This window comes from Poecilia reticulata, chromosome 1 (genome assembly GCF_904066995.2).
Source record: "Poecilia reticulata chromosome 1, P_reticulata-male-v2, whole genome shotgun sequence".
Taxonomy (NCBI): Eukaryota; Metazoa; Chordata; class Actinopteri; order Cyprinodontiformes; family Poeciliidae; genus Poecilia; species Poecilia reticulata.
In genome coordinates this window covers 9,423,633-9,436,650 of record NC_088830.1, presented here as the reverse complement: position 1 = coordinate 9,436,650, position 13,018 = coordinate 9,423,633, and the positions used below count along the sequence as shown (strand labels likewise).

General features: G+C 39.3%; 2 protein-coding genes across 8 annotated transcripts in view; both read right to left on the bottom strand.

Annotated features, from left to right (window-relative positions):
• LOC103469533 (uncharacterized) overlaps nt 1-13,018 on the bottom strand; it is a 479,729-nt gene that overhangs the window by 47,444 nt on the left and 419,267 nt on the right. The gene's annotated exons all lie outside the window — the stretch shown is intronic.
• The window catches only part of LOC103462454 (zeta-sarcoglycan-like), a 343,126-nt gene that overhangs the window by 15,079 nt on the left and 315,029 nt on the right, over nt 1-13,018 (bottom strand). For both annotated transcript variants that reach the window (XM_081604948.1, XM_081604945.1), the window contains exon 7: nt 11,620-11,743. In XM_081604948.1, coding sequence (XP_081461074.1) covers nt 11,620-11,743 — 124 coding nt within the window. The remainder of the gene's footprint in view (nt 1-11,619; nt 11,744-13,018) is intronic.

Below are 13,018 nucleotides of genomic sequence, written 5' to 3'. Positions count from 1 at the left end.
TGCAAACATATTCGTGGAAACATGCATCTGCAGCAGAAAAGAAAAGTACATTTCACAAAGGTGCAAGCTTGGTGATCAGAATCTTTGGTAAAAATATCACAGTGTTACGTGATCAAAGTATTTACACAAAACACAGGAGTGTCCCAGGGTTCTGGAGAGGAGGATCCGTTGGATAGAAGAACCTCGGATTCAGGAAAAAGGAGTGTGATCTGCGTCCTGGCCGTGAAAAACTGGGCTCTAAGCAGGGTCCCCGAGGGTGATGGGCGTTTGCCCAACAAGTCTACGTGTCTTTTGTGGACTTGTAGAAGGCGTTTGACCGTGTCCCTCAGGGAATGCTGTGGTGGGGTACTCTGGGAGCACGGAGTACCAGGCCCTTTGATCCAGGTTTTCAGGTCCCTGTACAACTGGTGTCAGAGTTTGGTCCGCTTTGCAATAAGTCCAACTCGTTGGCGGTGATAGTTGGACTCCGCCAAGGCTACCCTTCGTCACTGATCCTGTTCCCAATTCTATTTACATAATTTATAAGTGAAGCCAAGGTGGTGAGGGGATCCATTTGGTGACCTTAGGATTGCGTCTCTACTTTTTGCATCAGGTCGCAGATCGCAACCTGACAACGGTATCAGGTCGTGATCTACAGCTTTCAGCGGAGAAGTTCTCAGCCGAGAATAAAGCAGCTGGGATGAGAATCAGTGCCTCTATTTTTGAGACCTTGGTCTTGAGCCGGAAAACCTTCTTTGGGTCAGGAAAGAGGTCCTGCCTCAAGCGGAGGAGTATCCTAGGAAAAATGGAGTCAGAGATAGATAGGCAGGGTGGTGATGCAAATGCTCTTGATTTATTGGTCGATCTACGTTCTTACCCTCATCTATAGTTATGAGCTTTGGGTCATAAGCCAAAATGAGTTTTCCCCGCAGGGTGTCTGGAGGGACGATGTTTCTCAGCTGGTCTGGGAACGCCTAAGGAACTGCCTGGGGAGAGGGAAGTCTCGGCCTCCCTGCTTAGGCTGCTGCCACCGCAATGCGACAATGTGGCCCAAGTGTTAGCATAAGAGTAATTAGTCGTTCCTTTAGTTTCTTGCGACTCTCTATGTTTGACAAAGCACCTGCAGAAGCAGGTATTAAGACACTCCTGAATGGATGCCACAAGTAAATCGAGGATTTCTTAAAAAATGAATGAATGGGATTATACAGAAGAACACGTTTCCACCATGTCGTCTTGAGCATGTATTAACTCTTAGACTATAAAATGCTGAAAATATGTAAGCACCCAAACTTCCTTTGGTTTCTCCTTTAGACTGCTGAGCTGTTTGAGTTGTGACTTCTTCTTAAAATTGAAACTAAATATATTTTGATGCCCGAAGGTCATTTTAACGAAGGACACAAGAACTGTATTGCAGTAGATGTTGTTTTAAACAGTAATGGTTTTAGACTGAAATATTATTCAAAACCAATGAAAATAAGACCCAGAAAAATCTCCCAGATTGTAAGAGAGTCTGAGACAGAGTTGCATCAGATTGACAGGATCACAAATGCACCCCTATCTGGCAAAGCCACCGCAGGGAGTGTGAAGTATGGGCTAATAACTTTTCTGACATGAATTGCACCTTTTTAAAAAAATAAAAATCCTCCACATCACTTAGCCATTGGCAGGTATCTGCTAATCTGTTCTCGCACCCATAGACACGTACACATAGATGCAGTCTCTTAAGTGGAGCTGAATGATGAAAACAAGACTTAGAAGTAAACAGAAAACCTCTGGAGATTGAAAAAAAAAAGTAGTGACAGCTGTTGGAGTGCACTTTGAGTTCACACTGGTTCATATTTTTGTGATGGCCGTGCATATATGCACTCATTTCAGGGAATAAAACGTGTTATTTCTATAGTGTGTGCAGGACAGGGCGGTTTGTACTCACAAAATTGTATGTAATTATTCTTCGGCTTGAATTTGAGTGCTTTGTGTAATTTGTATGTTCTGCGTTATTGTGTCTGGGCGCCCATTGGCTCTTATGACAGAGAGTTACGTTCTGCCAACATTTTTATTTACTCATCATTCTTGCCTTACCCGCAGGTAAAAAAACAAGCAGGAGGAGAAAAAAGCCGGTCCCTGTATAGCACCCTGTAACGCCTCCAGGCTATGACATTTTAACAAACCCCAGGACGGTGTAAACAAACAACTTGAATGCAGCCAAACTTTTGAGAAAACTTCTTGTAATTAATCCGACTTCCGCTCATAGAGGTTGACAACAAAATGAAGTGAGGAAATACTAATAATTCGTTTGCAATGAATTTGCAAACTTTAATGTGTATTTGCATGCAAACAAATTTAAGGCATCATTCATGAGAGAAATATACTTCAGTTTGACATAATTTTAGGACACCTTAAGCTCAATAAAAGGCAGCTGGATTCTAGAAATATTTGCAAAAAAGAACTGAATATGGTGCTCATTACCTAGTGTGACACGGCCTTTATGGTACCACAAAAGACTTCTGCTATTCAATCTTCAAAAAATTTATATTCTCTAATACTTCTCTTGTTCCTTAAAGACATTACATCTCATCCAAATGAGAATGTATGCATGTGATTTTGAATGTTTATTATTGGAGCTGCCTTTTTTCAGAAAATGGAAGAAAGTCTCACTTTATTAAAAACAAACTCATCCAAATAGCATCTCCAGCACCAAACAGACGAGAGGGCTTGACAGCATTCACTCCTCTACATCAGCAGTTTTACAGCCATTCCCAATTTGGGAACATGTGACCAAAACAACTCCATGGCATCGCTAGGGAATGCTTGGATCATCAAACGACAACAACCCAAACGTAAAACTGAACAGTGTCCTCAGTGGTCCTGTTAGTGTGTGTTTTGATTACATCCTATAAGCCTGTTCCCACCCGGGCTTTAACAGAAGAAGCCTTTCGAATGTGAGATGAAACATCTTCAAGAAACAACAGAAATCCGACTGTATTTTATTTGATTACTTAGGATATTTCACATGTCTGGTCGATGGTGAATTGGCGCATATTTTCAAATGGTCTCTTCTTTATACAGAAAAAACCCCAAAACATTTATTTTAAAAACAAAAAGATTAAAGGCATGACACTTTTGCTTCGCTGGACAAAGACCTTTTACAAGTCAAAACTGTTATTAGACAAAAATATACTGTACATGTTTAAACATTCGACTGAAATTTACTTGCAAGAGAGCTCAACAAATATGCAAGATATTTGCTCATTTTCTTTAACGGTTTAGCAGATAGGGATTATGGTCAGGACTTTGATTATTAGTCATTAACAGTTGTTTTAACTCAAAACATTTCTTAGCCCAATTAAATGTATTTTTTTTTATATGGAATGGTTCTGGCTGGAATCTTTGTATTTGCGCGTTTCTGGTACGGCCATAATTCGGACGCACAAGTGCAAACAATAAAGCCGCTTCACTTGGACCACTGGGCGTTAATTTGTGCTTCAAAAAACAATCTGATTGGGACGTTAGAAAAGACTATTGTGGTGTGCAGCAAGCTGTGCAAAAAGGTGTCGGCTTTTCACCGGAGCCAAAATACCATCAATACGTTTGGAGCGCGCCCAGACGTCCCCAACATTTATGTCCACAGCAACAGTCCACATTTTTAAAGTTGTTTATTTTCACCAAAGTCAAATGAATGATCAGAGCTCATAGTCCATTTGTTTAATAATTTAGCATTTAAAAGGGGTTTTGAATTGAAAATATTGCTTATCTTGTCAATGTATAGTTTGATTAAAATGCAATTAATTGCGGATAATGAATTACAGACCCTGCAATTAAAAGTTTTTAATTGAGTCCCACCACTAGTAAAAATTAAGCAGCTCGTGTCTTTGAACTCTCTGCTGCTTGACATACTCTTATAATAATGACAATGCATTAATGTGTGCAAATTGTTTAATTTTAGAAAATGGTTCCATATTTCAGCTTCCAGAGGGTCCGTTTTCTTTGGACTTGATTTAAAAAAAATAAATAATGTCTCAGCCTAGCAAACCAGGTCATGTAGTGTTCAAGATTTATAGATGAATTTGACAATTTATGATAGTACATCAAACATAACATAACACCTCTTAAATGACTCAATGGTGGAAAATTCAAATAAGCATAAATGACAAATACTGGATACCAAAGCTGAACCTACTGTTGTTATCCTCCTTTTTACACTATAATTTATTTTTAGTGTAATTGTGCATCCAATAAGAAATGAAATCACAATTTTCCTTCACTCGGGCGATACTTTTCCGATTGCTTCGTTGAGTGCATAAAGAAATCAATCAATGTCAAAATTTTTCATTTTTAACAAACTCAAAAACATTTTTGCTCACTTCAACTCCATGTGTGTCTCATTAAAGTTCTTGTTCTGGCCTTCATGCCTTTCTCAAGATCAGTGCTCCCAATTTTGTATCAGTATTTATTTTGTTTTCCTCGCCAAACGTTAATGAAATAGGAAAAAAAACAACAACTAAGAAACCTTCGGCTTATGTGAGACTTTGTGTTTTTCCACTCAAAACTCCTCCAGGAGTTTACTTACTCGCTACTCCTGCCATCTGCAATGCATTTAAGGAATGGAAACATCCTCAATGATGCTAAAGTGAGAGCAATTTCTGGGTCATGGAGGAGATGGGAACAAGCCAAAAAAATTACATGAATGGAGGGCACCCAGAGAGCAGGTGACTGTAGAAAAAAAAAATATGATTGGAGACGCAGAGAGAGAGGCAGAGAGAGAGAATAATGAAAAAAAAAAAGCCTGAGAGTATCTGTCAGCTCTGGTTGGCTTTGATTTTAATGGAAGCCAGCGCTAGCCTACCTCTAACCCATTTGGCCCTAATTCCACTGCTGCTTTCCAAACTTTTTAAACTTTAATGGTCCCTTCTTAAGTGCCAGCTGCTGACAACATTGATTTGGCTTTAAGCTTTGCTGTCCTGCGTGCCTTTATTTTCTCCTGCAAAATCGACAGAAACATCTATTTTCTCCCATCCTTCTCCACCTCCCACTAATCTGATCCTCCTTCTATCCAGCCTTCATCCGCTCTCCTCCGTTTATGTGACGGCGTCAGCGGTCGAGTGAGGCGTGTATGAGAATAGATGAAAAGAATGCTATTTCGATAAGGTGTGTGGTTTTTTTCCCCCCCCTTTTTTTTCAGGAGGGGAAACAGTCTGGGTGTTATTATTGCTTCTTCTTTTAAACAGATGTGGTCCGAACTCAGAAATATAAACCTGTGCAGTCTGTACAAATGTGTTTATTTATTGTAGCAATACTGCATGTGGTGCTGCATCAAAATATATTGCTCAAAAAAAATCTGTGGAAAATCTGTTATTGGTCGTAGCGATATGGACTTAAGGTTTCATCATAATATTTTGTGGTACTATGATATGTACCACAAACATTCATTTGAATTTAACTTCAAGTTCTTACGATAAATTATAAACGATATGATGAATGCCCGCCCCCCATTTTGTCATTCATCTTTTTACATCTGTCTTTTGCAAGCATGGCAGATTTTGTTGTTTTGCTTTTCGTTATGTCCTTGTTGACCCAGGTCAAGTGGTTAGTTGTGGAAATATTTTTAAAAAGGTTGAAGTGGAAAGAGTATTTAGTTTATTTCTTTAATAAACAACCGTATTAAATCTATGTAGAGGTCTCAAAGAGGCTTATCTTCAATCCATCCAATTTAGACCATAAGGTAGAAGATGAATGTATATTTTAAGTCAGTGGAGCATTTATCGTTTTAAACGTCTATTACGTGATAAACTGAAACCTTGATTCCACCGTCTTCATTTGTTTTCCCTCTATGACCCTCTAATGAAGACTAACAAAGAGAACTAGAGTGCATGAGCATTTGTAAACTTTTTATATTTGATGATGCCAAACCTTTCATCTAGTCAACCAAAGAGAAAAAAGAAAAAAAGCCTAGTATGAACCTTTTGTCCATTATTTTTAAAAATGAACAAAAGGGAATTCTGCATGAGGGATGAGCATCTATCACTACTTTATGAGTTTTGAAGTCTTCCTGTGTTTGATGTTCCCTTATGACTTAATGGTTTTGTTTTGTTGTTTTTGTTTGAACAGATTTTCAGACTTCAAACAAAAACTGAGAAGAAATGAAAGGCACAACTTGAGAAACATCTGAATCATGCTAAGTATCACTGCCGAGTGTTACATGTAGACTTCAGTCTCACTTTGGTTTCTTTCCCCGTTAGTGAGATGTTCGCTGATTCGTCACCTGTTTGCTTCCTGAAAGCGACCACATTTTGTAAATTGTATGTGAAAAACTATTTCCTATAATTTATTACATTAAGCAGTGGGATCCCCAAATTAAACTATGCAGACAAACCACATTCATGCCAAAAAAACTGATAAGACTTAAATGTTTCACCTGTATAACAGATGGGGTTTCTAAGCAAAAGAGTAACACTTCTTTCCTAAATGAACAATTTTAAACAGGCAACAGTTTAAATTATGTCATAAATCTCTAAATTTCTAGTGTAGAGATCTAATTTTCTCCCTTGTATGTAAAGGGGTATAATATTGACCATCTATGTTTCACTATTAGATGGCCGACAGCGTTTTCTATGCCCTAAAATTAAAGTTACTTCTTCTGTTTTTTAATGATTGTTTTTCTCATATTATTACTTTATCATTGCTTTTCTCAGTGCAATCACCTTTTTACATGACTGCAGTGTATTTTCAAACTCAGAGACCAATAACTGATGATGATGACCTGCACTAGAGTACATACACTGAACAAAAATACAAATGCAACACTTTTGTTTTTGCTCCTGTTTTGTCATGATCTGAACTCAAAGATCCAAGACTCTTTGTATAAACACACACATATTCATATATATATATATATATATATATATATATATGTCTGAATCTATAAATACCTGTCTGAATCTGTCAGTGAGCACTTTTGTTTTGCAGAGTTAATCCATCCCACTTAACACGTGTTGCATGTTGAGTAGCTGATTAGACAGCATGGTAATTGCACAGGTGTGCCTGAGGCCATCCATAACTGAAGGCTAACCGGTCCGTATCCGGGGTGAGGACCATTTGCCTCTCGCAGTGCAACACATCTCCTTGGCGCTGGAGGGCCCTGGCCCAGTGCAAAAAGACCTAATGGGTCTGAGGATCTCATCCAGCTACGTAATGATAGCAGTCAGGTTACCACTGGCTTTCACCCAGGGAGGTTGTGTAGCCCTCCAAAAAAAAAAAAACTTCCCCAAACAGTTTCTGACCCACCGCCAAACTGGTCATTCTGGAGGCAGCGCAACTTTCTCAATGGAGCCTCTAGACTTTGGCACATCTATCGGATCTGCTGAGTATGAGCCTGTTTTAATCTTTAAAGAGCACAAGATGCCAATGGTGAATCCGGGTATTCTCTGGAAAATGCCAATCGCCCTGCATGATGTTTGTCTTACAGACCCTAGTCATAGACATGAGGCCCTCGTACCGTTTCTGACAGCTGAAGCAGATTAGACACTAGCGGTCTGATGGTCTGAGGAGGTAGAGGCCCTGCTACTGCGCTTTGGTTCTTCTACGGCCCCGTCCACGTCTAGTGGACTATTGGCATACCGGGATGTCTCCTGGCATCTCCTTCATGCCCTGGGCATGGCGCTGACAGACATAGCAAACATTTTCGCTACAGCTAGCATTGAAGCACCATCCTGGATGAACTACACGAGCAAAGCAACTTCTGTGGGTTGTAGACTCCATCTCATGATGTCTCTAGGAGTGAGAGTACGGACAGCATGCAAAAGTGACCAAAACAATAATCAGAAAGGTTGAGAATGAAGAAATTGTCTGTTCTTTGGGTTATCAAGTTATTACAGAGTTGAATTCAGTTCTCTTTATTCTTTGAGAAGTGTATGTAGGTGATCAGTTGAACTCAGGGGCAAGACCAGTGACGCTCGTCCAGTATGTCATTTTCATAACTTTATACTGAATCGTGTAACTGACTGGTAGAACAAGTCAAGTGGCAGAATTGACCAAATCTCATCGCTATATTTGCTGCAGCATTTTGAACTAGCTGAAGATGGTCTATGGATGCTGTATTATGATCCATAAACAGAGAACTGCAGTGACTGAAACATTTAAAACAACTTCTAGCCTAGAATGTGAGATCACAGTTATAAGCTTTGGAGTATGTAAGGTGAAAAAGTGAAAAAAAAAAACTAACAGCATCTTCATGAACGTTTTAATATGCTCATGAAGTTGCATAGCTTGATCCAAAATGAAAATTTGTCATCTTTGAAGAAAGCTACAAAAAAAAGGAAATAATTTAAATAATTCTATGCCAACTCAGAACAACAACAGTTTGATTTGATTTAGCTTCAAATGGTGAGAAAAAAATATGTAAGTCTTTTCATGTGGCCTATATGACAGTTGTCTAACAGAATATAACTGAATAGCAGAGCTAGCATCACTATAACTATAGCCCGTTTTCTCCAGAGAACATGGATCTTTGCCTTAACTCTGACATTCCCAAAAGTCCATCATCCTAATGTGTTCAAAAGCAGAAGCAGAAAGTTTAAAAGACTAAAAAAATCCTTTTAAATACACTTTCAATTCTGTTATCAATTGAAAGTCTTGTCCTCACCTGCTCCCTCAAAACCTTTCAAATCCTTTACAAATTTTACATCTGTGATTTTTCTGACTTCAGATAAACATGACCGATACTGAAAGTGGCCAATTTTGCGTAATTGTCATTCAGCAGCAGCATCCGCTCAGATGAGTGTCGTCTTCTCCAACCTGAATATGCAGCGCTCAGTAAAAGGCTAGCTGACTATCGGCAGCTAGCTAACAAGCTAGCCAAGGGTAAGACGGTCCAGTTCTGGGCAACAAGGGGATTTCTCTGTGCATTTTCACCACATTTTTTTATTATTACAGAACATAAAAACAACACAATGAAATCAAGTGAATGCAAATGGTTTTTCTACCACACTCTAGATTTATTTTTTCTTATAAAAGCACACACAAGCTGCATACCAATGGCCAGGATATTTTCAAATTTGGATAATTTCTTCTCTCTTTATGTGGGGTAATATGAGCCTTTTGTGAATACATTTACCCATGCTGATAAGCCTTCCCTGGCATTTATGAAGCTGTGCCTTGGTGATCACAGGCTTCTTTTGTTGTGTGTGTGTGTCTGGCTGAAGAGCGCTGTAGAAAAGGGAGCAGGGGTTGAGAAGCAGAGCACTATAAATGCTTAATTTTCTCGCGCCTTTTATGATCTCAAGCCTCGTCGCAGGCCCGCACCGCAACCCCTTGTTGCGCCGCGCTTGATGCTACTGTTCGACAGTGGGGAGCCAGCGATTTATGAGTAGACGACATGGAAAAACATCAAAAATCGAAAGAGATGACGGTCGAACAAATGCCAATGAGACAAAGCATAAAGAGGAAATAATAAAGTGATATGTATAAACCTCCCTACTTCCTTGTGAAGTGAGAGCTCCAGTGATGTATAACCCTGGCAATGGAAAGTTAATTAGATAACTCTTGGAAAGATGAAGGCCTCAGAGGCTCAGATGGAGTGGATGAGAAAGAGAGGTTGACAAAATCATGCAGAAAGGAATGATTTCTATAGACTCCAAGAAGAAAAGAGAGAGACAAAAATGAGTCGGGTTAGAGAATTTGGAAAGTTGGAGGGGGGGAAAAAGGGACTGGAGAAAACAAAAGCAAAGATAATTCAGCAGGGAGAGAAATGTATAGAGGTAAATACGTTTTTAAACATGTTTTCTGCTTTAGAACCTGTGCAGTTGTTACGGTGCACATTTCAAAATGCTATAAAAGTTTAAAACACCTGGGACACCATAGCCTTTAAAGTCTGAATCCATCTTTATACAGGGTTTCTTTAAATAGCAGGGCTGAAGTAAAACTATAAATGTAGATAAAAATGCTTTAGAACCTTTTCCATGCTGAAATAAATTAGAGAAGACTAAAGAAAACTCACCAGGGCAATTAAATATTGTCACATTTTAAGTGTTAGTGGTGGGTTTTCTAGTGCAGCTGCAGAAGAAACATGATGCAGAACCAATAGCAGGTGAAGGTGATGGGCAACCATCCACAGACAAGCAGGTGTGAATGGATATTAATGCACTATATGATTTCTAGTCAGAAGTAACTTTGGACTCAAGTTTACGTTTGTCAATCTAAACCTTTTTAAGGTCATGCAAAGCAGCTGATGGAGAGAAAAGGACTTGAATTAGATGTTGATGTTTTAAACAATTTGTGGAAATGACACAGGTGAGATGGGAGTCAATAACGACAACAACAAAAACACTTTTTCCACATCACACGGGTCATGTCAGCAACAATCGGGTGTTACCAGTGGTGGAAAAGATGAAGATGACAGGAAGTGGTAGGAAGGAAGATGATGGCGCAGAATGTTTCTTTTTAAATCATGTGAACAAAATTATTCATGCGTGATTTTAATTGCGTTTTTTTATTTAAGTGCTAAATTTTGCTTTTCTCACAATTTCTCACAAATTCACGGAACAGCAACACAATTTTGCACACATGTCAGATGGAAATAAAATTAGTGCAGCAGTAGGACAGTACAACAAAAACACGTTGGCAAAAGTCAGTCCAGTAGCTGAGAAACAGAAAAGTATCCATTTTTCTAAAAAGATTTAAAGACGGTGTATATACTCTATGTGTTCAGACACTATACAAATGCACAGAATATGAAGGAAACCCTTTGTAAATTCTGCAGTAAAGGCAGGTTTCTTTGACATTTAACATGTGGAAGTCTTGAGTCTACTCAGATTATATCTGACGACTGGCTTTGAAACGCCTCACGGATGGATGGATGAAGACTTGAGTGTTTTCCGCTACTGCATTAGTGTGTGTATAAGAATTTGTGTGTGTGCTGGCTGTAAGAAAAAAAGGAAACGTTTGTGTGTGACTGACAATGACAGTGCGTGCAACTCGAGGGGGGTCATTCTTCTGTTAATTACTAAGTTAATGACACACTATGCTCCAGTGGACAAGCAATATGGCAGACTGACACACACATACACTCACACACTTATGAAAACGCATAGGGATAATGGCAAAGTCTGCTTTGGCGCTCACAAAAAGTGGCAGGCTGCTATGCGACGAGCTTGACAGTGAGATAACAGGCTAACAATGACACACACACACACGCACGCACGCACGCGCACGCACACACACACACACACACACACACACACACACACACACACACACACACACACACACACACACACACACACACACACACACACACACACACAGCAGCAACAACTGACAGGGAACCTCATCAAACCAACTTTAATGAAGTCACTTCTCCCAAATTGAAGAGAGCAAGAAAGCAGTGATGAGAGGAGGAGGGGAGGGAAGGAGGACAAGGTCACTTGGATTGATAACGCTCATTAGCTTAATAAGGTACTTTAATGAAGCTGGCCCGCTACAATAGAGTGCAACACAATCTACTGCCCACACACACGGTAGCACAAACATTTTCATATTTTCCTACATTTTCAACTTCCAACACTGCTGCTGTGAGCGTTTGAGCTGTACAGTTTTATTGCAGAAGACCTCATCCGCCCTGCATGCATTCAAAACAAACAGACTGACCTCTCCGTCTGAGGACTGCAAGAGGAGGTCTTTCCTACAGGAAGCCATGAAGTCTCCCACTCCAGCACTGACCTCTACCCCCCTGGGAGCTTCTAGCGTCAAGGTCCGAGTTGGGGACTCTAGTCTGTAAAAATCAACAAACAGATTTTGGTTATGCTAGAAGCAGAACGAACCTTCGTTGTCGCCGCACACAATTGCAGAGACAATTGTATTAATACACAAGTTTGCACAAACACACACTTCTTTTCTCCTTGGAAAGCAGAGATGCTTCTGAACTGGTGATTTACGAACATAGCAGTTGTGCACCGTGCCTTTTAAAAACATATTCATAGTCACTTTTAACTCTTTTTTTTGTAATTTTCTTACATGGCTGCGTTAAACACAAATATGTGCTAGACCAACAGAAATTAGTGTGCAAGTGTAAAATTTAAGGAAGATGAATAATTGACAACATTGTTCCTTTAAAGAAAGCAATAGATCAGCCAGACTGACAGACAAAAAGAAAAAAAAAGATATTTGAAAAGTCTTGCCATAGATTTTGTATTGAATTTAGTCCAGTTTGGACTAACACAAACATACCAACACACCAAATATACTGGTGGACCAGTACAGCTAAGAAAAGGATGTTGAATAAAAATGCAATATTCCCTGCCAGTCATTCCAGAAAGTGAAACAGTTTATAGAAAGTACACAAAGTAAAAACGTTCAAGCTTTTTATTTTTTGCAACTTAAAAACGATTAAGGTAAACCCAAAATTCAGTGTCTCAAAGTTAGAATAACACATTAAATCAACCAAAAACAGATGTACACACAAATGTCAGGCACCTGAAAACTAGCTACATTTTCATACACTCAATACTTGGTTGAACCTCCTTTTGCATCAACTATTGCATCGATATGGTGAGATCAGCCTGAAAAGGTGTACTGAAAGTCCAGGTTGCTCTGATGGCCGTCTTCAAGTCATCTGGAGTCTCTTATCTTCCTCTTGACGACAGCCAATAGATTTTCTTAGGGGTTCAGGTCAGAGGAGTTTGCTGGCCAATCACAAACAGCCATTGAAGCAGCTTTCGGTAGCTGTGGGCAGATGACAGAAGTCCTGCTGGAAAATAAAACTCTCCGTATTACACTTGAAATTTCCACATCCTCTTATGATTTTGTTTTCTTACAACAAAAAGCATCATGTGTTGCTGCACCATTCAGACAAATAAAATGAGATTGTGGTATGGTGAGGCAAGATCAGGTGAAATGTCCATGCCATTAATGGGCACTTGGATTTACACACTGTGGTCTCACAACATGCACAACAGAACAGGTACAGTTAATATTTCACAAAATATCAATCAGGAAAAAAAAAAAAAGTTAAATTCTGAAAACAAAATTCTGTTTTTCTTTACATTTC